This window comes from Myxocyprinus asiaticus, chromosome 26 (assembly GCF_019703515.2).
Source record: "Myxocyprinus asiaticus isolate MX2 ecotype Aquarium Trade chromosome 26, UBuf_Myxa_2, whole genome shotgun sequence".
Lineage (NCBI taxonomy): Eukaryota > Metazoa > Chordata > Actinopteri > Cypriniformes > Catostomidae > Myxocyprinus > Myxocyprinus asiaticus.
Window position 1 is genome coordinate 47,050,981 of NC_059369.1, and position 27,410 is coordinate 47,078,390.

Below are 27,410 nucleotides of genomic sequence, written 5' to 3' on the forward strand. Positions count from 1 at the left end.
ACTGCATGAGTCATATGAACTGCTTTTATGATGCTTTCATGGTGCTTTTTTTCAGTGAGCTTGCAGCCCCAGTCCTCATTCACTTTCATCACATGGAAAAGACTGGTCAGGATATTCTTCAAAAATGCACTCTTTTTTCTTTCACAGATAAATAAATAAATAAAAAGAAGTTATTTTATCATTTAATGTGTAAAGTTGCTAAACAGCCTACAGTTAGGCTTATTTTATTCTGAATATGTCTCTGCTTCTCGTCATACACACATTACTGTGACAGCTCGTGCGGTATTACATACATGTTTGTGATGAAACAGTAAGAGGTCGCATCCCAGCGGAAATGATGTTGGATCAGTGTGATTTTCAGATGGGTGTACAGAGGAAATGTTCGAGCTGTTTGAGAGTTTGTCAGCGGGTGTAAACTCTGTTAAACGGATCAGGACACACTAATCTTACACGCTTTATTTCAGCACACACTGCACAGCGTTTCTAATCTTACACACGCTCATCAACATTCATCATGGACATACATCAGCTGTTTTTATGCGCAAACAAGGACTAAACTCTCGTGTGCTGTAAACGTCTTTTAAATGTTGGAACGAACGATAGAAAACATGAGTGAAATGAGAAGAAACGCCATCAGGAGGAAGTCCAAGCCGAAGCAGCGTGACGGTTCTGCGGCGGAGGAATGCGCGGAATGTTCAGGTGAGTCCGGTGAGAACAGTTTAATAACTGTGAGCACTGTGGATCCTAAACCGAGAGTCCTTCAACCTCATGTGCTCGAGATTTAAATGAATAGTCGCATATCTGCTTTAATGGTCTGTTTTAATAGAGAATATTTTCGTGCGTCTCAAACTGTACATCATGGGTTGCCTTAATCTTTGACAGCACACAAAGGATTTTGCAAAGTGTGGAGAATTCATTGGAATACACACAGACTCCATTTTCTTCCTTACTTTGTGCTCCCAGCCGAGGAATTGAACGCGAACAAGTCGATACTGGTCGTGTTACAGTGTTTACAATAGGGAGGTGTCTTATCTTGCACAATTTCTTAGCCTCGGGACAAGGAATGTGAAGCATTACTGATGTTATAGGCGATTGCATTGTCTACATGTTGAATATAGTCTCAGTATGCCAGTTTAGATGAAGAATACAGACTTCTGTGAAGATGTGCTGGTGCCACAGAGTCCAGTGTGACTGTGATTGGCAACATGCATGATTTTGACTTTGAGCAATTACATTTTGTGTCATGCCTGTGTTGACGTTTCGGGTTAGAGGTTGTAGTTTATTGCTTTTTGCAAGGAATTTGCTTAGGTGAAACAAAATGCAAAACAATATTTTTGTTTTGATGGTTCTGAAATGCTGCATGGATGCCAGAGACTCAGAGATGAGGAATATCAGTGATATTGACTCTTTGAGGTCATGAAGGAAAGTCCAACTACAGCTAGTGATTCTCTCTGCTCTGCAGATAATGCAGTAAAATCTGGCCTCTTCATGTGTGTGATTGAACTGTCCAGAAAATGTGAGATGAGGACAGATTTAATGAGATGTCACGTGTAAATGATGTCTAAACTGTAACTGCTTTTATGAAACTAACCCTTCCTGTTGACAGCATTGTTGTCTTCACAGTTCACACACTTTTGAAATCATACAAAACATGTCATGTTTTCTTACTTTTCAATGTTAATATTCTCAAATGTCCTTTAAGAAACAGGATCTGAGGATGTTTTTTTGTTGTTGTTGTTTTTTTGACTTGTGCTGTGTCAGCTTTAGTCCATTTCTGATGTCCATCACTGTTGTGGGTGAACCTGCTCTTCCACTTACTTCTTAAAGTGTGTGTAATGTTTTATATATAATGTGCAATGAACGTAAACCGTTTGTTTGTCAACTTCCTGAAGACACTTTCAAACAATGCTCTGTTTGTTTGAGTGGCCTGACTTGAGAAATGACACAGGCCGAATTCAAACCTGCAACCCTGCATGAGCACCTGCACTATCCCACTTCACTGTTGCTCAAACTGTCGGTTCTTTAGAAGAGAATCAGAATCAGAATCAGCTTTATTGCCAAGTATGCTTACACATACAAGGAATTTGTCTTGGCGACAGGAGATTCCAGTGCACAAACAATACAAAAACAGCAGCAAGACATAGATAATAATAAAAAATAAAAAAATAATTATACACATACGTACATACACACACAGACACACACATACACATACGTACAGACACACACATACATACACATACACATGGGTAGTGCAAATCTAATACAATCTGTTATGTACACTAAAAATGTTTGTTTTATATATATATATATATATATATATATATATATATATATATATATATATATATTTTATTTTTTTTTCTCAGAGGAATGAAATGGCAGAAGAGGTTGGATGTGTTGGATAAATATAAAAAAGACTAAGCTGTGTATTGCACATAGTTATTGCTCAATGGGGCAGTTTTAACTGTTCATGAGATGGATAGCCTGAGGGAAAAAACTGTTCCTGTGCCTGACGGTTCTGGTGCTCAGAGCTCTGAAGCGTCGGCCAGAAGGCAACAGTTCAAAAAGGTAATGGGCAGGGTGAGTGGGGTCCAGAGTGATTTTTCCAGCCTTTTTCCTCACTCTGGAAGTGTACAGTTCTTGAAGGGGGGACAGGGGGCAACCAATAATCCTCTCAGCAGTCTGAACTGTCCTTTGTAGTCCTCTGATGTCTGATTTCGTAGCTGAACCAAACCAGACAGTTATTGAAGTGCAGAGGACAGACTCGGTGATTGCTGAGTAAAACTGTATCAGCAGCGCCTGTGGCAGGTTGAACTTCCTCAACTGGTGAAGGAAGTACAACCTCAGCTGGGCCTTTATCACAATGGAGTCAATGTGTGTCTCCCACTTCAGGTCCTGTGAGTTGGTAGTGCCCAGGAACCTGCCACAGTGCTGTTTAGAATGGTGAGGGGGGGTCAGTGTTGGGGTGTTCCTCCTAAAGTCCACTATCATCTCCACCATTTTGAGCGTGTTCAGCTCAAGGTTGTTTTGACTGCACCAGACAGCCAGCTGTTCAACCTCCCTTCTGTATGCAGACTCATCGTCATCTTGGATGAGGCCGATGACAGTGGTGTCGTCTGCAAACTTCAGGAGCTTGACAGAGGGGTCCTTGGTGATGCAGTCATTGGTGTAGAGGGAGAAGAGTAGTGGGGAGAGCACACATCCCTGGGGGGCACCAGTGCTGATTGTACAGGTGCTGGAAGTGAGTTTCCCCAGTCTCACTAGCTGCTGCCTGTCTGTCAGAAAGCTGGTGATCCACTGACAGATAGACATGGGAACAGAGAGTTGGTGTAATTTATTCTGGAGTATAACTGGGATGAAAAGCTGAACTGAAGTCGACAAAAAGGATCCTTGCATATGTCCCTGGTCTGTCCAGATGTTACAGGATATGATGCAATCCCATGTTGACTGCATCATCCACAGACCTGTTTGCTCGATAAGAAAATTGAAGGGGATCTAGAAAGGGTCCAGTGATGTCCTTCAGGTGGGCCAGCACCAGTCTCTCAAATGACTTCATGACCACAGATCTCAGAGCGACAGTTCTGTAGTCATTAAGACCTGTGATTTTTGGTTTCTTTGGGACAGGAATAATGACTGAGCATTTGAAACAGCATGGGAATTCACACTGCTCCAGTGATCTATTGAAGATCTGTGTGAAGATGGGGGCAAGCTGGTTAGCACAGGATCGAAGACACGCTGGTGAGACGCCATCTTGGCCTGAAGTTCTCACATCATCTTCACAGATCTTAAGTGCAGTTTGAGTTGCAGGAGGGGGGAGGAGGGGGGTTGAAGGAGGTGTTGATGTTTGTGTGAAGTGAAGGTCAGAGTGGGTGTGAGGTGTGAGATTGGGCCTTTCAGATCTGCAGTAGAACATATTCAGGTCATCAGCCAGTTGTTGGTCCACTACAGGGTTGGGGGTAGGAGTCCTGTAATTTGTGAGTTGTTTCATGCCACTCCACACTGATGCAGGGTCGTTAGCTGAAAACTTGTTTTTCAGCTTCTCAGAGTATCTTCTTTTAGCCACTCTGATTCCCTTAGTGTGTTCCTGGCCTGATTGTACATCCCCACCCCTGTAAGCATCCTCTTTGGCCTGACGAAGCTGCCTGAGTTCCACTGTAAACCATGGTTTGTTGTTGTTGAACTTTAAACAAGTCCTAGTAGAAATGCACATATCCTCACAGAAACTGATATATGATTTAACAGTATCTGTGAGCTCATCCAGGTCTGTGGCTGCAGCCTCAAAAACACTCCAATCCGTGCAGTCAAAACAGGCTTGTAGTTCCTGCTCTGCTTCGTTGGTCCATTTCTTTACAGTCATTACTACTGGCTTAGCAGATTTTAATTTCTGTCTGTAGGTTGGAAGAAGATGAACCAGACAGTGATCAGAGAGTCCCAAAGCTGCTCTAGGGACAGAGCGATATGCATCCTTTATTGATGTGTAACAATGATCCAGTATGTTCCTGTCTCTGGTGGGGCATGTAATGTGCTGTTTGTATTTGGGCAGTTCACATGTGAGATTTGCTTTGTTAAAATCCCCAAGAATAATAATAACTGAGTCCGGGTATTGTTGTTCTATGTCTGTGATTTGATCAGCCAGCTGTTGCAGCGCCGCATTCAAACACGCGTTTGGTGCGATATACACACACACCAGAATAAACGAGGAAAACTCCCGCGGCGAGTAGAAAGGCTTACAGTTAATAAAGAGCACTTCCGAATTAGGACAGCACATCCTCTTTAACGTTGTTACATCTGTACACCAACTTTAATTGATATAAAAGCATGTTCCACCGCCTCTCGTTTTCCCGTTAACTCTGTGATGCAATCCGCTCTGAACAGCTGGAAGCCCGGCAGATGTAACATGCTGTCTGGAATGGCTTCACTCAGTCAGGTTTCTGTGAAGCACAAGGCAGCAGAGTTTGAAAAGTCCTTGTTTGTGTGGGTGAGGAGATGTAGTTCGTCCGTTTTGTTAGGAAGAGAGTGGAGATTTGCTAGATGAATACTCGGCAGCGCTGTTCGAAATCCACGCCGACGGAGTTTGACCAGCACGCCTGCTCGTCTCCCTCGCCTGTGTCTCTTGAACAGCTGAGCTGCGCCTCCAACTAAAATGTCTAGCAAAACGTCTGCATATTCGAAAACCGGGAAAAGATTGTCTGGTACATGCTGTCGATTGATCAGCAGTTCGTCTCTGGTAAAACTGTCCGGAAGATTACTAAACACAGGACAAACAAACAAAAACAACAAAAGAACTGAGGAGCTCCACACCGAGGTAGCCATCCGCGGCGCCATCATGATGAACATTTAGTGATCACTACAGCAAGTCATAAGTCCACAGAAAAGTGGGTTTTTGATACAAGTTAACTATTAATTGTTGGTGGTGCTCCCCTAAATCCCATGCTTTCTCCATATCACTGAAATCAATGCTGTAGTGGTGTTTATTTGTGATTCAAATTGGTGAGGCAGATGAAGAGTTGTCATGATGATATCAGAGCTGCAGACTTTATTCGGTGTGATTCATATAATCTGCCTGTAGTTTGAGACATTAATGATCTGATGGAGAGGATCTGTAAATAGCTCATGAACACACACCCTCTATTATCCTCCGGTAAATATTTAATCTGGGAGGGTGCAGGGCTCCTGCTGCAGGAAAGGGAAATAATTTCAACATTCTGGGATTTAACCCAGCTGGGATTGAACAGATCTACTATATCATACATAATTTATGCTCCATTTAATTCTGGCATAGCAGCAGAGAAATGAGATGAATACATGTCTTACATGTATGTTACTGTAAGGAACTTCGTACCTCCAATTGTGTATAACAACTATGGGTTTAAAACCCATCAATACAGCAGGTGGCAGTGTAATGTCAGATATGGTCAGGCAGCTTTCAACACTAATGAACAGTTCTCTTGTTTGTTTGTTTGTTTGTTTGTTTGTTTGTTTTTTTCTCCATTGACACAATCAGAGCTTCAGTGTGTTCCTGACTTTGGACATTTGCTTTTACCACCCAAACATAGAGACTAATGATATGTTATATTTTTCCCTCTCCTTCAATGTGTTTTTAGGAGGCCACTGATTATAAAATTCTTGATTTTTAAGCACATTTTGCTTTGGGATTTCTATTGTGTGACTTTAGCAAGCTGTGACATTCAATATGCAATTTTTGTTCCACCAATTCTATTGCTGTGATACAGTTCAGAGTGTCAGCTACTGTTATGTGTAGTTCTGTATGTATTGTTTAATCGCTATAAACAAACATTGCAGACACTGGGTCTCTGTGAAAGACATTTACATACTAAGAACTGCTGAATGTGTGCAGTAAAAACTCTCTCATATGAATTGATATTTCATGCCTGTTTAATTGTGTTCTGATTTAAACGTTTAGCCTCCTCTTTGTTGTTATAGCCAATTTAATGAGCATCAGGACCACCTTAAAAGTGCATTTTTTAGTTTTCACAGCAAGAGAATCAGAAATGCATCCATATTTTCCATGCAAATGCCAATGAGAGGGTTAAGATTATGAGTTATTATTTGTTATACCACTTGTTCTGGGGCTTGTTTATATGTATGGGAAAAGCCTGGCAAGGTCATTCTGAAATGACGCACTTCCTGTCAAAGAGGGAAAATTCCTCCTCCAGTTCTGATACTGGGAAGGGTGAATTCCTTTCTTACCCATTGTGAAGAACACAATGCACAGCAGACAGGGGTGTTGCAAGGTCTTGTGTTAGTCAGATTATATCAGTGATTGGTTAACTTATAAACTAGAGAGAACAGGTCTCAAACAGATGGCAGGAGCATTGACACACTCTGTAATAAATAACTGTACAAATGAGGAAATACTGTATTAATAAAACAAGGTAGAGTTAAAGTTTGGAAGAGAGGTCTACATAAGGCATACTGTTTCTTTAAGTCTGACTTTTTAATCATGTAGTAATTTTTTCATTATGGAATCACACCCTCATTAATTCCTGATGTTCCATTTGTATTCCTGACCATAGATTACTGGTTTCACTTCTAGTTGACTCAATGTTCACCCAGGTCAGATCACTGCTCTGTTTACATGTAAGATGAGATTATTTGCACTAGTAGTGATAGTAATGGTAGTTAAAGCTCTTACATGACCCAACCCTCCATCTGAGTACTTCTGCTCAACCTGACTTTGATTCAGCTGCTTAGAAAACACTCCACAGGGCTAGAGTTTCCTGATTTTTGTCTAGAGTTCCCTCCCTCCGGATGGAGAGATGGGCATTCCCGTATCTTGAAAACCAGGCAATACTCCCTATTATTATTGTAGACTTTCAAGACCAGGAGTAAATCCTCATTCAACCACCTCCAGTCCTGTTGATAATCTTGATTCAGTGGATCACCCTGGAACAGCAACATACGGAGATGTTTCTACAAGAATACCAAACGTGTTGAAGTCTCTCCTCCAGTCAAGATAAATTATTGAGGAGGCATTGAATATGAGGTGGAACATCTTTGAAACAGATGGAATACTAGGATCTCTGGCTTTTAACTACAAACTTTTTTGCAGAGGCCCTCATTAAGAAAACTGATTTTAATGTCAAATCTCTGACTTTATATTCTTTGATGGGAATATTTGGATGTTTTGAATCATGATTTTGTGAACTGGACTATTTAAAGTTGTGCAAAAGGAGGAGCTAAAGAGAGAGACAGGAAGTGGAGGTACAGTGGATATTTATGTCCTCTATTCATCTACAGGAAGCCTGGCTTCACTTTCTCTACACTCCTGGACTCTTCCCTGCGGCTCCATCACTGTCTTTAATTCTGTGTGCTGGAGTCTGGCTGATGGACAGTGATGGATCTTATGGACTTTGGCCTCAGGAAAGTTCTCCTCCATCACACCACCTCTGGTAGGTGACCGAACCATTCCACTGTAATGCGCTCCAACATGCCGGTGATGGGAAGTTTTACTGTGACTCTGAGAAAGTGTACAAGAGCAGTTGAGTGTGAGAAGATGGAGAGGAGGTTGATCAAACTCTGACATTTCCCCTCCAAAATAAATCAATTTTTGAGTAGAAAAGCTGCATCCATTTGAATCAAAGAAAATATCATGGGGAATGGATTGAGAAAAATGAAGCACCGGCGCAAGTATTGGTTTTGGTCGACCAAAGGTAATGTTGCATTTCAGTAACTGTTGATGAGTTGGTAGTCATCATAGTTTGGTGTTCTTTATGGTGTCTGACACAATGTTGGGGTTAAAGTGCTGCAGTTACCTGTTGTTTGATGAGATTGAAGTGCTGAATCTGTCTGGAGAAGTTTACTATCTGTGCTGGAGAATGTGTTAAAATCACTCAGATCTTGGACATGAAATGAGCATGAGAGTTATTACATTTTGATGAAGTTAAATGAGACACATGGTTTTTTTTTTCTTTTCTTTTTTTTCTTTTGGCTTGCATCGCACACAGTGAGACCAGGAACAAACTGTATATTAACAAAGTAAATAGGGTCAGTTTTGATCTCATGTTCATGCATTTAGCCATGTGCACGTGTGTGTATGTGTGTGTGATGGGTGAGTCTTGTGTGGCAGATGAACTCATAAACATAATATTTAGTCTAAAACTCTACCACTGACTAGTTTGCTCTGAAACTCGCTTTTCTGTTTAAATCGTGCCTGCAGCTGTTTCAGGGGTAATCCAGACACCCCTCTCCTCTGTGTGTCTCTGGGACTGTAATCTGCCCCTTCTGAACTAACTCATGAGCTTCTTGTCACTAATCTAACCCTCCATTCACTTACCACTGGCTGTTGGCCCAGACATCAGCTGTGTACTTTATTTTTGTTTCAGTCGTATTATAAACAAAATGTCTCTCTGTGCAGTAACCAACTATGGTGAGTTTGTATAAATAAGGCTTAAAGTTGCAGAGATAAAAAGGCTTTAGGATCATCTGTAACTCACACCCTTTGTTCAGAAATCACACAAGTGAACATTGACCTCATGCAGGGTCACCGACGAGCAGTGTGAAATAAGAATGAGTGTCAAATGGTCACCACTTAAAGATGTTTATGTGGTCAACGTCATCAACTTACTTTTAGTGTTAATAAGGGTAAGGGTAAACACACTACTGTCTTGTTTATGTTTTATTTTTTTGCACCACCAGTACAGCATAAACTTCAATTAGTACTCATTATGTAGGTAAAATAGCTTATGTTGGCTGTTTCTTTAGCCTAGTGGAATACTGGTAAAGTGTTAAGACTGTTGATCTCAAGGTTGTGTTCAAAATCACAGTTACCAGAAGAGAAGTGTGCACTTTCTGAGATCTGGGAACCAAATCCTCCAATTGCTCTTTTTGGCAGAACCATTCAGGCCTATCATATTGTGTGTTCATATTTGTCAGGATTGGTCATGATTTATTATCCTCCATTCTCTCAACTATAAGTCTTCATAAACTATTGACTCTGCTGCTGTCCATCTTTGGGTTATTAATGTTTTTAGTACACCAGAAGTGTAAACAGGAATGAGGGCTACACTCTGCTTTTTAAAAAGTGTATTAATTGTTCCTGTGAACCTAGATAATGACATCAACTTTTTCTCCCTCGTTCCAGTTTTGCTTTTGTTCATAGTTTCAGAGCCATGTACATTAGAAAAGGTCTTTCATTGTTTCTCTCTCTCTTTGTATTTCTCTCTCTTTCTCTGTGGATTTTCTTCTCTCTGTACCCTTTCCTGTCTGTTTGTATGATTTTGGTCACTGCTGTGTTGTATTGTGAGTTGCGGTTCTGCAGTTCTCTGATTGTCCAGCAGGAGACAGAGGTGCTTTTGAACATTAAGGCCAAATACTGTATTCACAAGTCTGTAATAACTCCCTCGCTGCACTGCTTCTCACATAGTTATTATAAAAGTATGCTTTAAAAACAGAGCACCCAAAATAAGTCATGAGTATGTGCAGCTTTGCGTGTGTGTACTGATTCATGTGTATGTTTGAGTAGAACCCTGCTGAAAAGAGCAGCAATGCTGGTGGCCTTGTATCTGTGCTGGTCTTTTTTGCAGGGTACAAATGAAATTTGTATATTTGTCATCATTGTTTCTTATAAATTTAGAGTAAAATTGCTGCATAACACATTTGGTCTGTGTTTTAGCTCTACCTTTGACTCTTTATAATAACAGAGCCAAGTTAGACAGCAATGAGGAACATGTTTGTTGGCTTTTGGGACTCACACCCACACAAAGCAAGAAGTTTGTCTTATTATGCCTGCTTGGATGGTATTTTGGTATTTAGGGACCAAGCCACGAAGTGGCTGTAGCCCCTATTGTATCCGTTAGTTTTCCATTGGTTTTCTGTATTATTAGTATTATTATGGCTGAACGTCTATGGCAGCCCTATGAACCGTACATAGGAAAATTATGAAATTTGGCACACTGATAGGTTTGAGTAGTCCCCATAGCAAATTTGGGGTCTCTAGGGCTAACTTTATGGCACCACCACCATGTTAAAATTCACTTTTCTTTTGTGCATATCTTTTGAACTGTTTGTCTGATTTCTCTCCTCCTGATTATTCAAATGAACCCCTTACATGAAATCTCCACCTATTACAGTGGCCGCCATTTTGGATTATGATGTTTACAGTTTAAAAGTTTCACAGCCTTCAAACTTTTGTCCAAATAATGTCTTGAAACATTGTCCAGACAGAGCCGCACAAAAATGACTGTAAAGAACTTTGATTTTTGCTTTCATTTAAAGGTTTCGGCATCGCAAATTTAACAAGGACGATGTGAAAATAGATTTGAGGCTGTATCTCGGCAACAATTTGTCCTATCAAGACGAAACTTGGTATGCTTAATCGGGACCATCATCTGAGGGTACATGTTTGGAGGCAGTGCCATATATGGGTCAAAAGATGTGAAAATTGCTATTTTTGCCTGTAATTTTTGATCCATATATACTAAAATCTTGAAGTTGGTGTCTATGGATTCTGTGGGTCATGAGGATTCCAACAATATGAATTGTCTCCATATCAGCCGTACTGCCTTTCCGCCATATTTAATTTTATTAAAATGCAAAATATCTTTTGAATGCCTTGTCGGATTTGAATAAAAATTGGTATGCGTCTTTGACATTATGTCCAGGGGGTACCTGAGCAGCTTTGAGACAGCACCACATAGTGGTCAAAATGGAGAGAGAGAGAAAAAAAAAAAAAAAAAATAAAAATATATATATATATTTAGAGTAGTGGTCCGTGTGCCATACCTGTTAACCATGGAGATTGAAAGGGTTCTGGTTCGACCCTGCTCCAGACAACTTGTCAGCTGTTTAGAAGATACAATGAATGTTATATCCAGACTGTTTTTCTTTCAGTTGTGTTTGGTATCACCCATATCGGCCATTTTGAATTTTATAATAAAATAGTGTATCTTTTAAAGCTTTGTCAGATTTGAATGAAAATTGGTATGCATCATCAACATCATGTCTTGAGGATACCTGAGCAGTTTGGAGACAGTGCAACCTATAGTTAAAAAGATAACCCACACAATTGTACTGACTCTAAACTCTTTGGCACTCTTTGAGCATGCTGATTGAGTTGCTCAGTGTGTTAATGCACTGGTTTGTAGTTCTAAAAGACCTGGTTTCAAACCCCCAACCAGGCAAGTTGTCTAGCTTGATATCTATCGTACATTAGCTTTTTGTATTCTGTTTACTGAATAGTTTCTGGGCTTTTCTCCAATCAAATTTAGATTTTCCTCTTTGTTTAAAAGTAACATGAATACGAGGTTGATAATGGTGACTGTTATGTTTGGCTGTAATTCCTCTTAGCTTGATATGTCCATTTGTTGTCTGTCAATGTTGTGGCGGTTTGGTGCAGCAGAAATGCATAGGTTTGAGACCATACTGAGGTGGATGGGGTGCATTTGAATCATCAAGAGGAAGTGTATATATTTATCTTTTGAATGCTTTGTCAGATTTAAAAGAAAATGTATATGCATCATCTGCGTCATGTACTGAGGGTACCTGAGCAGTTTGGAGACTGTGCCACATTGTGGTAAAAATTCTTAGTGTATACATTTTGATGTATTATTACTTCATTATTTTAAGTTTTTACAACATTTTTTTTTTTTTCATTTAACTTCTGCTGACTCTCAGCTTGGTATGTCTCTTTAGCACCTGTACATTTTGTGGCTAAGTAGTATAGAGGTCTGTGTGGCATTGCTGTGAGCTGTGGAGATTGAAAGAGTGTCGATCGAGCCCAGCTCTGGGCAACTTGTTGTTGTTATTCCTTTCCCTCCCAATGGTAGTCTATGGCAAGGGATGTGGGGGAAGAAATGTGTTGTGTGTGTTTGCTGTGATTTTGATTTTAATAAAGTGTAATTGTCATATGTAAAGTACGGTGGTGTTCATTTTTGTGTGAGGATAAACCAAGCGTGAAATCAGAACTGCAGGAAGAAGTGTGAAGTGAACAAGGTCAGCAGTGTTTAGTCTGACAGTTCGAATCAGCTCAAGGACTGTCACATTGATGCAAACGACAGAAAGAATTGTGCTTGTCACTTTAAGAGTTTTACAGTGAGGTATGTGTCTGTGTGTGTGATATATTCATTATGAAGCTGTCACCTCATACAATCGGCCTTATTCCCAGAATGACGAATGATGAATTCTCACATCGAGGGGAAAAACCATTTAAAGACTGGAGAAGTGAAAACTTCAGTGTGCATCTACATGACAGCAGCTTATTCATGCTCTCTGTTCAATGATTCATGTATATAATTGTTTATTTATAGAGTTTTTCCTGTTTTTCTCTGTAGTGGATGTAACCCGATCCTTCCGACGGGTGAATATCCGCAAAGCCGCGGGCCCAGACAGCATTCCGGGCCGCGTCATCAGAGCGTGCGCGAACCAGCTGGCTGGTGTTTTTACGGACATTTTCAACCTTTCCCTCTCTTTGTCTGTAGTCCTCACATGCTTTAAAACATCCACCATTGTGCCTGTTCCAAAACAATCAAAAATAACTTGCTTAAATGACTGGTGTCCTGTTGCTCTGACCCCCATCATCAGCAAATGCTTTGAGAGACTAATCAGAGATTACATCTGCTCTGTATTACCACTCAATCTTGACCCATTGCAGTTTGCTTACCGCAACAACCGCTCTACTGATGATGCCATTGCATCTACAATACACACTGCTCTCTCCCACCTGGAAAAAAAGAACACTTATGTGAGAATGCTGTTTGTAGACTACAGCTCAGCATTCAACACCATAGTACCCTCCAAGCTAGATGAGAAACTCCGGGCTCTGGGCTTAAACAGCTCGCTGTGCAGCTGGATCCTGGACTTCCTGTCAAGCAGACACCAGGTGGTTAGAATAGGCAGCAACATCTCCTCATCACTGATCCTCAACATTGGAGCCCCACAGGGCTGTGTTCTCAGCCCACTACTGTATTCCTTGTACACACATGACTGTGTGGCAACACATAGCTCCAATGCCATCATTAAGTTTGCTGATGACACGACGGTGGTAGGTCTGATCACTGACAATGATGAAACAGCCTACAGAGAGGAGGTGCACACTCTGACACACTGGTGTCAGGAGCACAACCTCTCCCTCAACGTCAGTAAGACAAAGGAGCTTGTGGTGGACTTCAGAAGAAAAGACAGAGAACACAGTCCCATCACCATCAATGGAGCACCAGTGGAGAGAGTCAGCAGCTTCAAGTTCCTGGGTGTCCACATCACTGAGGAACTCACATGGTCCGTCCACACTGAAGTCGTTGTGAAGAAGGCTCACCAGTGCCTCTTCTTCCTGAGACGGCTGAGGAAGTTTGGAATGAACCACCACATCCTCACACGGTTCTACACCTGCACAGTAGAGAGCATCCTGACTGGCTGCATCTCCGCCTGTACGGCAATAGCACCGCCCACAACCGCAAAGCACAGCAAAGGGTGGTGCGAACTGCCAGACACATCATCGGAGGTGAGCTTCCCTCCCTATAGGAAATCTATACAAGGCGGTGTGTGAAAAAAGCTCGGAGGATCATCAGAGACTCCAGCCACCCGAGCCATGGGCTGTTCTCACTGCTACCATCAGGCAGGCGGTATCGCAGCATCAGGACCCGCACCAGCCGACTCCATGACAGCTTCTTCCCCCAAGCAATCAGACTTTTGAACTCTTGATCTCCCACGATCAAAATACATCAGCACTGCACTTTATTACCCTTACTCTTATATCTCACACCGGACTGTCATAAATTATATTATTATTATTATATTATATTCTCTCTTAACAACTGACTATCAACCGACAGCCTGAATGTCAATACAGTACAATACAACCTACTGTACATTGTATATATACTATATATACTATTTTTATTGTATAATGTATATTCTATATTGTGTGTATTGTATACTGTACAGTGTATGTTATTATTTGTATATTCTGTTGTGTGTAATTATGTGTATAACAGATGTTTAAATTGTGTTGTGTTAATTTGATGTTATTGTAAATTGGTATATGTCTCATCACTGTCACGACTGCTATGTTGATCGGAACTGCACCCAAGAATTTCACACACCATTGCACTTGTGTATATGGCTGTGTGACAATAAAAGTGATTTGATTTGATTTGATTTGATTTGACACCATCTGATTAGCTGAAAATCAGCAAATGTGAAAGAGGAAGTACTTGTCATTAATTCACATAGATTCAGGAAGACTTGCATATACCCTTATTATAAATTAAATATTATTTGATACCATGTAGTTAACATTGTAATGAATTACCTTCTTGCCTTCTAGAAAATACCATAGTGATCATACAGTATTAAAATGAAAGTTTACGATGACAGATTCATGAAAGTTTCTGAAAGCTTCTTATTGATGCAGATCTCATACAGTATTAATGTATTAGTGGTGTTTGCTATAACCATTTCCTTTGCTGATCCAGTGCATAATCAGTTTAGAATATCTTTCCATTATTGTGTGGAAATAATTGGGAGTACTCTTTAATATGTAAAGAAACACAAACCTCTAACTACACATTATTTCAATATAAATGTAGAGCTTATTAAGAAGAACTTTATTATTAACTAGTAAACTGGATAATGTAGCAGCAAAATTAACAGTAATTCCAGTGTAAGTCTTCAGTAGAAAAGAAGCCAGTTTTCTTTGCAGTATTTTTTTAATATTGTATCTGGATTTTAAAGGATTCAGATCCATTTTTGTTCAGTTTAGTTGTAAGATACTGTATCAGTTCACTTTTCATTCACAATTATTTTTTGGAACTCATTCAACTTTAAGATAATTTGTAAATAAATAATATTGATAATAATAATAATAATAATAAATTATTGTTATTATTATTATTATTATTATTGACTTTTAGAATTTAAATACAACAGTAATATATTAAATCATGCAATTTTTACTTTAAATCCCTCTGACTTTTATTTTGACGATCTGAACTCTCCAGGAAGTCCTGTATGTGTCTGTTTGTAGGCAAGTTCACAGTAGTTTAATTTGCTTCTTATTCAGATTCTGGTCAAATGCTCCTCCGGTGCCGTTCTAAATGCATATTATAAGTGAATTGAACTATTGAGCATCTGAGATTTTGTTTGTGAGTAGCGCTCACATATTGCGCACCGCTGTGAAGGCTGAAAATAGCCACGAGTGCTTCACCAGCCTGCACATGCTTAAGGCGGTTTTACACGGGACGCGGTCACCACGTGTTCCCTATTAATTTTCATTGAGAGAGATATGGCAGGCGGCAAAACCGAGGTGGCAAAACGGTGCCGCTTTCCAAGCTCGTTCACGAGAATCTTGCTTCTTTGTTGTGCACGACTGCTTGTGGCGCACACCGCGCAAAATAAAAATATTTTATCTTTCCGAAGCTGCTGCTTGTCAAATTTGTGAATTTTTTCATAACAATCAAATGACATTTAGCTTTTATGTGGTCAAACACAAAATAGAGAAGAATAAACTCGCTATTGCTGAATTTGCTGAGCTATATAAAGTTTCTTTGAGCGTTTATAGAGTTATAAATAGGAAAACAGCCGAGTCAGTGTACCAGCTGAAAATAGTTGAATACTTTATGTTTGGAAGACCGACGACTGTGCGGGATATGCAAATGGCCCATGAACTTAAATGTTCTCTTCTGCAACAGGTGTCTGAAACATCAACTTTAGATAAACAGAAAATAACATTTCCCAGGTTGTTTACTAGAAAAGAGTTTTGTGGATGTTTAATGTTCATTTGTAGCCCTCCCATTTTAATGATTGATGTGATGTTATTTATACTATATCATTTTGGCAATAGAAATATAAAGTAATGCAGTCTGTTTCTCTAGACATTCAAAAATATGGAATTCATCAAATGTGGAGACAGATGGCAATACTTAAAATTATATTATTTAGCTATTTAACCTTGATATAATTTTACATTCATTAAAAAAAAAAAATATATATATATATATATATATATATATATATATATATATATATATATATATATATATATATATATATATATATATATTATTACAATATTTCCAGTTATAACAATTTGTTTGGAGAATGAATTGCTATTGTATTTATGTGCAATAACTTCCATGAAAACGAATACAATATTTACAGTAATCACCTCAGAGTTATTTACCTCATTATTGCATTTCAACTGGCGCGCTTCGCTCCGCTTCTCATGTGAATGGAAAACGCATGTACAAACGAGAAGCAGCAAGATCGCAAGCAAAGCCTGTCGCCCACCGCGACCCGTGTAAACCTCCTTTATGCGTGTGTGTGTGTGTGTCAACAGAGCAGCGCAATTCACTAATGTGCTGGCACTGCACATACTATATATTTACTTAATAAACACAGCCTTTTGCGATTCACAGAGCTATCACATGTGACTCTAGTAGTCGTATGGGCTACTTTAATGGTGTTTTTATTGTTTTTGTCATTTTTGGAGCTTGACAGTAACGAACATGACTAAAACACAGTATCGTGAAAACATGAAACAGTTACCGAAGTATGTGCATGCAGCCAACTATTTAAATATCCTTTTAAATTAATACACTTAAGAATGCGAGTGTTGATATTTTTCTCTCAATATATTTTTAGTTCAGTGTATTACGTTTGTATCACTCTGTGTGAATGCAGTAAACAGACCTCTACACTGGAGATTTCAGGTGATTGTACATTCTGCTCTTCCGTCGAGAACTGACGTGATTATCTGTGTGGATGATACAGAGAGACCAATAGTGCTTGTTCTCAGTAATATAATGTCCATTATAGAGAAACGTTCCATGATTACATTGAGCCTGCTTCATCTTTACAAGCAAGGATGTGTGTTTGTGTTTTGGACAGGATGTGACATGCAGCGCACCAGCGGTGGATGATTGTAGACAGTCTTTTCTCTATCTGCTAGCATGATTTCTGAATGCATTTGTGCTAAAATTGATCAACTGACGATCAATAAGCTTAATTGCTAAAATTATTAATGACGAATAATCATACCATTCCTAATAAGCACCACTCTCAAATGTAAAAATCTAGTTATGGATTAAAATAGTAGCAATAATCACTGTAACTGTAGTATTTTGGCAGAAACTATGGTTGTCATGGTCAAATTTTGTAAGGAGAAAATCAGACGTTACGTTTAGGAAAAAAAAACTCTGGTTCTGAATGTATACTTTTGTCTTGACATATGATTAGAGATTATAAACATTGACAAACTGTGCAGATCACTCAATTGATTGAGAGTTTTGTTTTCTCTGTTGAATATGTAAAGTGATGATGATGATGATTACTGACTCATCTGTATTCTCTTCCTGTCTCCCATGAGCCCCTCTTGTCACATGACTATTGAGTGTCCTCCAATAGAATCAGCCTCCTTTTTACCCTCAACTGAATTATAATGATACATGGGCTCCGATGAAGTGACCAATCAGAGGAGGAACACGGCTCTAAGCCTGCATTCTCTGAATATCTTAGCCACTCATCAATATTCCACTAGTTTTCCCTCACAGCTCTACTCCCGAACCCCCGCCTGTCCCGTGGCAGCAGATGAGCACCCGTGTGTCCTGCCTGTTTTCGGCCCTCCCCTGCAGCAGCACAATAGGGGTGATTGTTCATGCGACACACACACATCGGCACAAGCAGAAAGAGGAATAGAAAAGTGTGTGGCGTTTCCCTGCCATATGCTGTCGCTCCTCTAGAATGTGATTATCTGCACCAGCGATAAACAAGAGGCGGAAAACTGTGTGCTGCCGGGAGGGAAGTATGTGTGGGAAAGAGGTGGAGCAGAGAGAGAGGAAGCAGAGAGAGAGAGAGAGAGAGAGAGAGAGAGAGGATGGGGAGAGTGTGAGAGAGGAAGTAAAGAGAGAGAGGATGCAGAGAGAGAGAGAGATAGAGAGAGAGACCGAGCGAGAGGGAGAGGGAGAGAGAGAGAGGATGCAGAGGGGGAGAGAGAGAGAGAGAGAGAGAGAGGATGGGGAGAGTGTGAGAGAGGAAGTAAAGAGAGAGAGGATGCAGAGAGAGAGAGAGAGAGACCGAGCGAGAGGGAGAGGGAGAGAGAGAGAGAGAGACCGAGCGAGAGGGAGAGGGAGAGAGAGAGAGGATGCAGAGGGAGAGAGAGAGAGAGAGAGAGAGAGAGAGATATGATGATGCAGAGAGAGAGGGAGGAGGGTTCAACAGAAGGTTGTTCAGTTTGCTGTGATTCTCTGGATAAGGACGATGGCTTTGTTCCTCTAAAGAACTGCTGTGAAAATCACACACACATTCAGACGTACTCGTTCACAGCTGGTGTCTGGAATCAAAGAAGGACTCACATCAGGTCAGTGCTTTTTCTTCAGTAGGTCGCTGTTTTGTTTGGCACAGGATCTGATCAGTCAAGAAGGGCTGTGGCTCTTCAAGCTATTCAACCTTACTGCAGCAGACTGAACAATTGAAAGAGAGAATTCATTCTGTCATCATTTATTCACCCTCATGTTGTTCCAAACTTGTATGATTCTTCTGCAGAATACAAACGGAGATGTTTATAGCAGAAGTTTGTGACTGACAGTCTCATTTCCCATTCACTTTCATTGTATGGAGAGAAAATAATAATAATTGTGTGTGTGTGTATATATATACAGGTGCATCTCAATAAATTAGAATGTCGTGGAAAAATTCATTTATTTCAGGAATTCAACTCAAATTGTGAAACTCGTGTATTAAATAAATTCAATGCATACAGACTGAAGTAGTTTAAGTCTTTGGTTCTTTTAATTGTGATGATTTTGGCTCACATTTAACAAAAACCCACAAATTCACTATCTCAAAAAATTAGAATATGGTGACATGCCAATCAGCTAATCAACTCAAAACACCTGCAAAGGTTTCCTGAGCCTTCAAAACGGTCTCTCAGTTTGGTTCACTAGGCTACACAATCATGGGGAAGACTGCTGATCTGACAGTTGTCCAGAAGACAATCATTGACACCCTTCACAAGGAGGGTAAGCCACAAACATTCATTGCCAAAGAAGCTGGCTGTTCACAGAGTGCTGTATCCAAGCATGTTAACAGAAAGTTGAGTGGAAGGAAAAGGTGTAGAAGAAAAAGATGCACAACCAACCGAGAGAACCGCAGCCTTATGATTGTCAAGCAAAATCGATTCAAGAATTTGGGTGAACTTCACAAGGAATGGACTGAGGCTGGGGTCAAGGCATCAAGAGCCACCACACACAGACGTGTCAAGGAATTTGGCTACTGTTGTCGTATTCCTCTTGTTAAGCCACTCCTGAACCACAGATAACGTCAGAGGCGTCTTACATGGGCTAAGGAGAAGAAGAACTGGACTGTTGCCCAGTGGTCCAAAGTCCTCTTTTCAGATGAGAGCAAGTTTTGTATTTCATTTGGAAACCAAGGTCCTAGAGTCTGGAGGAAGGGTGGAGAAGCTCATAGCCCAAGTTGCTTGAAGTCCAGTGTTAAGTTTCCACAGTCTGTGATGATTTGGGGTGCAATGTCATCTGCTGGTGTTGGTCCATGAAAACCAAAAGTCACTGCACCCGTTTACCAAGACATTTTGGAGCACTTCATGCTTCCTTCTGCTGACCAGCTTTTTAAAGATGCTGATTTCATTTTTCAGCAGGATTTGGCACCTGCCCACACTGCCAAAAGCACCAAAAGTTGGTTAAATGACCATGGTGTTGGTGTGCTTGACTGGCCAGCAAACTCACCAGACCTGAACCCCATAGAGAATCTATGGGGTATTGTCAAGAGGAAAATGAGAAACAAGAGACCAAAAAATGCAGATGAGCTGAAGGCCACTGTCAAAGAAATCTTGGCTTCCATACCACCTCAGCAGTGCCACAAACTGATCACCTCCATGCCACGCCGAATTGAGGCAGTAATTAAAGCAAAAGGAGCCCCTACCAAGTATTGATTACATATACAGTAAATGAACATACTTTCCAGAAGGCCAGCAATTCACTAAAAATGTTTTTTTTTATTGGTCTTATGATGTATTCTAATTTGTTGAGATAGTGAATTGGTGGGTTTTTGTTAAATGTGAGCCAAAATCATCACAATTAAAAGAACCAAAGACTTAAACTACTTCAGTCTGTGTTCACTGAATTTATTTAATACACAAGTTTCACAATTTGAGTTGAATTACTGAAATAAATGAACTTTTCCACGACATTCTAATTTATCGAGATGCACCTGTGTGTATATATATATATATATATATATATATATACACACACACTATGAAAGTAAATATTAAAGAATATACAGTGCATCTGGAAAGTATTCACAGCGCTTCACTTTTTCCACATTTTGTTATGTTACAGCCTTATTCCAAAATGGATTAAATTAATTATTTTCCTCAAAATTCTACAAACAATACCCCATAATGACAACGTGAAAGAAGTTTGTTTGAAATCTTTGCAAATTTATTAAAAAAGAAAAATGAAAAAAATCACATGTACATAAGTATTCACAGCCTTTGCCATGACACTTAAAATTGAGCTCAGGTGCATCCTGTTTCCACTGATCATCCTTGAGATGTTTCTACAACTTGATTGGAGTCCACCTGTGGTAAATTCAGTTGATTGGACATGATTTGGAAAGGCACACACCTGTCTATATAAGGTCCCACAGTTAACAGTGCATGTCAGAGCACAAACCAAGCCATGAAGTCTAAGGAATTGTCTGTAGACCTCCGAGACAGGATTGTATCAAGGCACAGATCTGGGGAAGGGTACAGAAAAATTTCTGCAGCATTGAAGGTCCCAATGAGCACAGTGGCCTCCATCATCCATAAATGGAAGAAGTTTGGAACCACCAGGACTCTTCCTAGAGCTGGCCGCCTGGCCAAACTGAGCGATCGGGGAGAAGGGCCTTAGTCAGGGAGGTGACCAAGAACCCGATGGTCACTCTGACAGAGCTCCAGCGTTTCTCTGTGGAGAGAGGAGAACCTTCCAGAAGAACAACCATCTCTGCAGCACTCCACCAATCAGGCCTGTATGGTAGAGTGGCCAGACGGAAGCCACTCCTCAGTAAAAGGCACATGACAGCCCACCTGGAGTTTGCCAAAAGGCACCTGAAGGACTCTCAGACCATGAGAAACAAAGATTGAACTCTTTGGCCTGAATGGCAAGCGTCATGTCTGGAGGAAACCAGGCACTGCTCATCACCTGGCCAATACCATCCCTACAGTGAAGCATGGTGGTGGCAGCATCATGCTGTGGGGATGTTTTTCAGCGGCAGGAACTGGGAGACTAGTCAGGATCAAGGGAAAGATGAATGCAGCAATGTACAGAGACATCCTTGATGAAAACCTGCTCCAGAGCGCTCTGGACCTCAGACTGGGGTGAAGGTTCATCTTCCAACAGGACAACGACCCTAAGCACACAGCCAAGATAACAAAGGAGTGCCTCCGGGACAACTCTGCGAATGTCCTTGAGTGGCCCAGCTAGAGCCCAGACTTGAACCCGATTGAACATCTCTGGAGAGATCTGAAAATGGCTGTGCACAGATGCTCCCCATCCAACCTGATGGAGCTTGAGAGGTCCTGCAAAGAAGAATGGGAGAAACTGCCCAAAAATAGGTGTGCCAAGCTTGTAACATCATACTCAAAAAGACTTGAGGCTGTAATTTGTGCCAAAGGTGCTTCAACAAAGTATTAAGCAAAGGCTGTGAATACTTATGTACATGTGATTTTTTTTTTTTTTTTTTTTTTCTTTAATACATTTGCAAAGATTTCAAACAAACTTCTTTCACGTTGTCATTATGGGGTATTGTTTGTAGAATTTTGAGGAAAATAATTAATTTAATCCATTTTGGAATAAGGCTGTAACATAACAAAATGTGGAAAAAGTGAAGCGCTGTGAATACTTTCCGGATGCACTGTAAATGAAATATGGATATAAGTAGGAATGGATGGACTGAATATTGCACATGGTTGCACAATGAAAGTATTTGGGGGCAGTTTTAACTGTTCATGAGATGGATAGCCTGAGGGAAAAAACTGTTCCTGTGCCTGACGGTTCTGGTGCTCAGAGCTCTGAAGCGTCAGCCAGAAGGCAACAGTTCAAAAAGGTAATGGGCAGGGTGAGTGGGGTCCGGAGTGATTTTTCCAGCCTTTTTCCTCACTCTGGAGGTGTACAGTCCTTGAAACGGGGGCAGGGGGCAACCAATAATCCTCTCATCAGTCCGAACTGTCCTTTGTAGTCCTCTGATGTCTGATTTCGTAGCTGAACCAAACTAGACAGTTATTGAAGTGCAGAGGACAGACTCGGTGATTGCTGAGTAGAACTGTATCAGCAGCGCCTGTGGCAGGTTGAACTTCCTCAACTGGTGAAGGAAGTACAACCTCTGCTGGGCCTTTTTCACAATGGAGTCAATGTGTGTCTCCCACTTCAGGTCCTGTGAGATGGTAGTGCCCAGGAACCTGAATGACTCCACTGCTGCCACAGTGCTGTTTAGAATGGTGAGGGGGGTCAGTGTTGGGGTGTTCCTCCTAAAGTCCACAATCACCACCATTTTGAGCGTGTTCAGCTCAAGGTTGTTTCGACTGCACCAGACAGCCAGATGTTCAACCTCCCTTCTGTATGCAGACTCTTCATCATCTTGGATGAGGCCGATGACAGTGGTGTCATCTGCAAACTTCAGGAGCTTGACAGAGGGGTCCTTGGCGATGCAGTCATTGTAGAGGGAGAAGAGTAGTGGGGAGAGCACACATCCCTGGGGGGCACCAGTGCTGATTGTATAGGTGCTGGAAGTGAATTTCCCCAGTCTCACTAGCTGCTGCCTGTCCGTCAGAATGCTGGTGATCCACTGACAGATAGAGCCGGGAACAGAGAGCTGGGTTAATTTAGTCCAAAGGAGAGCGGGGTTGATGTGTTAAAAGCTGAACTGAAGTCAACAAATAGTATCCTTGCATAAGTCTGTAATGCAGTCCCATATTGATATATATGATCATCCACAGACCTGTTTGCTCAATAGGCAAATTGAAGGAGATCCAGAAAGGGTCCAGTGATGTCCTTTAGGTGGGCCAACACCAGTCTCTCAAATGACTTCATGACCACAGACGTCAGAGTGACGGGTCTGTATTCATTAAGTCCTGTGATGTTGGGGAAGCAGGTGGAGATCACTGTGTGTGTGTGTGTGTGTGTGTGTGTGTGTGTGTGTGTGTGTGTGCAAATGTGTGTGTGAGTGCCTGTGTGTGCAAATGTGTGTGTGAGTGCCTGTGTGTGCAAGTGTGTGTGTGAGTGCCTGTGTGTGCAAGTGTGTGTGTGCGTGCTTGTGTGTGTGTTTGGCCCGTTAATGGAACATCTTCGCCGGTTAGAAACATTTAGGCTGACCTGCCTACGATCCATCCTGGGTTTAACCAGGCTGGATTGTGTGAGGAGCTCACAAATCCTTGAAAGATCTGGACAAAGTCCCATTGGTGAGCTCCTCCGGCAGACAAGGCTGTGTTGGCTGGGCCATGTAGCCCACATGCCCAGCCACCGCATGCCTAAACAGCTGTTGTTCGGCCGGATTGAGGGGGCTAAATGGGCACAGCACGGTTTAGAGAGAAGATGGAATGATGTGGTATGGGAGGATCTGGAACTGAGTAGACTTTCCACTGACTGGTACCAGTGGTGTCATGATCGGCCTCTGTGGAGGAGGCTCGTGAAGGATGCTACTGGGAAGTTGGAGGCAGTTGCCCTCCAACAACAATGGAGGGTGGAGGAGCAACGCTCACAACAATGAGCGGAGCGTCGGGTGGCTAAAGCACAGCAAGTTGGCACAGTAGGGGGCACAGGTGGTCCATCAGCCAGTCGTCTCAGGCAGTTGACCCGTGGCATCTGGGTCTGCTCCGTGACCTCCTGCCAGTGGGCTTTCGACACTTCACATGGCCTCAAGGTGCACATAGCCTGGCACAAGCATCGTGGTGACGTCACCGCCACTTAGTGGCAAATGGTGGTTGTTTTTGTTGTTGTTATTGTTGTTGGTGTGTGTGTGTGTGTGTGTGTGTGTGTGTGTGTGTGCGCGTGTGCATGCTTGCATGTGTGTGTGCGTGTGTGTGTGTGCGCACTTGCATGTGTGTGTGTGTGTGTGTGTGTGTGCTTGTGAGTGTGCGTGTGTGAGAGAGGGCATGTCTGTGGGTGCGTGTGTGCGTGTGTGTGCGTGTTTGTGTTTGCGTGTGTGAGTTTGTGCGCGTGTGTGTGTGTGTGATACATGTACAGCAGTCAGTAAATACCACGCTGCTATCAGATGAACCAGACAAGTATCTGTTTACGGAATCGGGGGTGTTAAGACTCATTAATGTGCTAAATCACACATGCAATGTATTCACAGTCATGCCACTTTTGTGCCACTGTCTCTCTATATCTGTCTCTTTCTTTGTCTCGCTTCATGTTCTTCATCTAAATCCTGTGAATCACGTGTCCCAATGCTCAGTTTTTACTAACCAACAGTGTTTCATAATCAGTGTATTGTATTTTTATGTAGTTCCATTGAGCCGATTTATGGACTTCAGTCATTTGAATTTGAAAAATGGAAAAGTGAATGAGAATGAAAACGCTCCCATTTCAAGTTAATTTGAGAAATGTTTGTTCATATTGAAATTAGGAGAATGTGTCTGTGACATTGTTGAGATCTCTTGTGAAACTCTAGACACATGTGAGATTACGGCAGTCTTTTTCTCAGTAGAAACATCTGAGAAGCAGGATACTTCAGCAGAAGTCTTAATTTGTCTCTTATGTGGGTTGTGATGATCTCACTGCCACCTACACTGTCCACTACTAAGAAAGGTGGCACAGATGTGTTGTTGTAATATTATCTGCTTCTCATTGTTGAACATGTGACCACTTTCAGTTGTGAAGTCAATCAAGCACACAAGCAAGAATTGCAAAGCAGAAGTTAGTGGCAGGAAAGTTACGCATAAAAATAAGTTTAAAACAGAGAAGAGAGGGTGAAGATGAGTGAACAGCAGTGCAGTACTCAAGCAACATTATTACTGTTGCTCATAGTGATTTGAACAAACCTTTAACACTAAATATTAAATGTTCAGAGTATAACTCGTCCATCACTGCTTGTGTTAAAGACATGAACAATACCTCAAATCATGCAGCACATTAGGTAGAGATTTTACTTATGTAAGCCATCAGACTTATGACTTGTGCTTGTCTGACAATTAAACAGGCAAACCAATCCCATAGACTTGAAGGATGGACTCTCAGAATATCGGAGAGACTTGAGGGTACAGGACTCTTTTGACTCGGGCAGTAAGCAAACACCTCAAAATGACCCATGACTCCCTAGCAACTGGATAGTAATGCTAAAACTCTCAAAACACCTTAGCAACCCTATAGCAACGGCCTGGCAGCCACCTACAACACCCAGCATTGTGCTGGAGACTTTTGCATGGGCAAGCACTACTCACACTTTCTTCAGAAATGTGATTATTATAATATTTACACTGACTATACTAAACTGTTTCCTTGCTCAGATAAAACCACACACAAATATGTCTGCCTTCCATTTATTATTTTAATAGACAGAGAGCAAAAAATGACAAAGACAGACAGAAGTGGAAGATGAGTCATTTCCTGAATATGTCATTATCATCATTGATAATGCCAACAGAGTTTTGAGAGTTTGCTATGTGCTTGTTTCCTGTTAGAATTATATTAAGGTCTGAGAAAGGTGCTCGTCTAATGTCACCGTTCTGTTCACACTGAGACAGAGAGAGATGAACGGTCGGTTTGTATATATAGTCACACATAATGAGCTGTGCAATCAAAAGAACTGAAGGCATGTTCAAGAGTTGATTGAGGTGTGTGGAGTGACGCCGTACAGTCACAATAAATTTGTGTCATGTCATTCACTTATCCTTTAATTACTGTCAATGTACAGCTTCCTCCAGTACTGACTGAAAACCGGTTTAGTGACTGGAGAGGGTAAGACACAAACACAGGAAGAAGAAAAAATGCTGCTGCTTGTTTTGGGTGCCACTTGTTAAACAGGTCATAGACGAGTCAAAGGCACGTCCCTGTTGCTCAGTGCACTGTCTGACAGCTTCATTGAGATGGAGAAACATCTTAGGAATGTGAAAACAAGGAAAACTCAACCTCGGTGGAGAACCAGAATCAGTGCAGGTACTTTTCAGATCAAACCGTGAATCTGTACGTACACTCGTGCCAAGATCTCACGTTCCCTAACCAAGCTATACGAGATCTCGCTTAGATATTTTACCTGGCACGTTTCACAGATGCTGCCAAAAGCCTGCCTTATTTTATCTGTCTCAATGTCAATGGCAGTCACTGTTCAATGACACCACACAAAAGTCTTAAGAACATTTGTATGTTTGGATAGCACTTTATTTTACACATATTACTAAAATTAATTATTATAGGAACAACTATAACAATGTGTATTTGCATGCAGCTGCACAAAATACACAGTATTACACCGTGCAGTACACGTAGTGAATGAATATTTCGTTGTATTTCTGTAAAAACACAGTAACACAGGCAACTGTAATATAAATTGTGACAGATGTTTATGTATATATGTTATCGGTTTGTTTCATCTTGTGGACATATTACTGCCTTCATGAATTAGAAACTGTGGAAATTTGTATTTTCAAGGAAGGTAATGAGCTGCAATTAGTTCAGTGTTTCCCTTACAAGAAAATGACCATGATAACTATAATTTCATCCAATATTGCTTAATAAATCTGTGCTAACGCTGTACTAGCCACCAGCGTCATCAAAAGAAATGAAACAAAATGACAGATTTGTCAAGCTGTTTGAAGGAAATCCCATATTAATGTAATACATTTTTACAGTAGTAACTGTTTCTTGGCAGAAACTTTAGTAACCAAAGTACATCTCTGTAAGGTTTTAGCTGACTTTGTTTGTTGTGTCTATATTTAATCAGTGTTTAAGCATTCC

At 41.0% G+C, this 27,410-nt stretch overlaps 1 protein-coding gene across 6 annotated transcripts in view; it reads left to right on the forward strand.

Annotated features, from left to right (window-relative positions):
* The first annotated feature begins 339 nt into the window (after nt 1–339).
* Nucleotides 340–27,410, forward strand: part of LOC127417064 (FYVE, RhoGEF and PH domain-containing protein 4-like) — a 76,993-nt gene continuing 49,922 nt past the window's right edge. The window contains exon 1 of one of the 6 annotated variants that reach the window (XM_051656766.1): nt 340–699. In XM_051656766.1, the coding sequence (XP_051512726.1) occupies nt 585–699 (115 nt within the window). In that variant the 5' untranslated portion in view covers nt 340–584. Of the gene's footprint in view, nt 700–7,787; nt 7,917–8,115; nt 8,178–18,763; nt 18,815–23,529; nt 23,570–27,410 lie in introns of those variants that run through there. The other 5 variants (XM_051656770.1, XM_051656769.1, XM_051656768.1 and 2 more) reach the window with 5 other exon arrangements.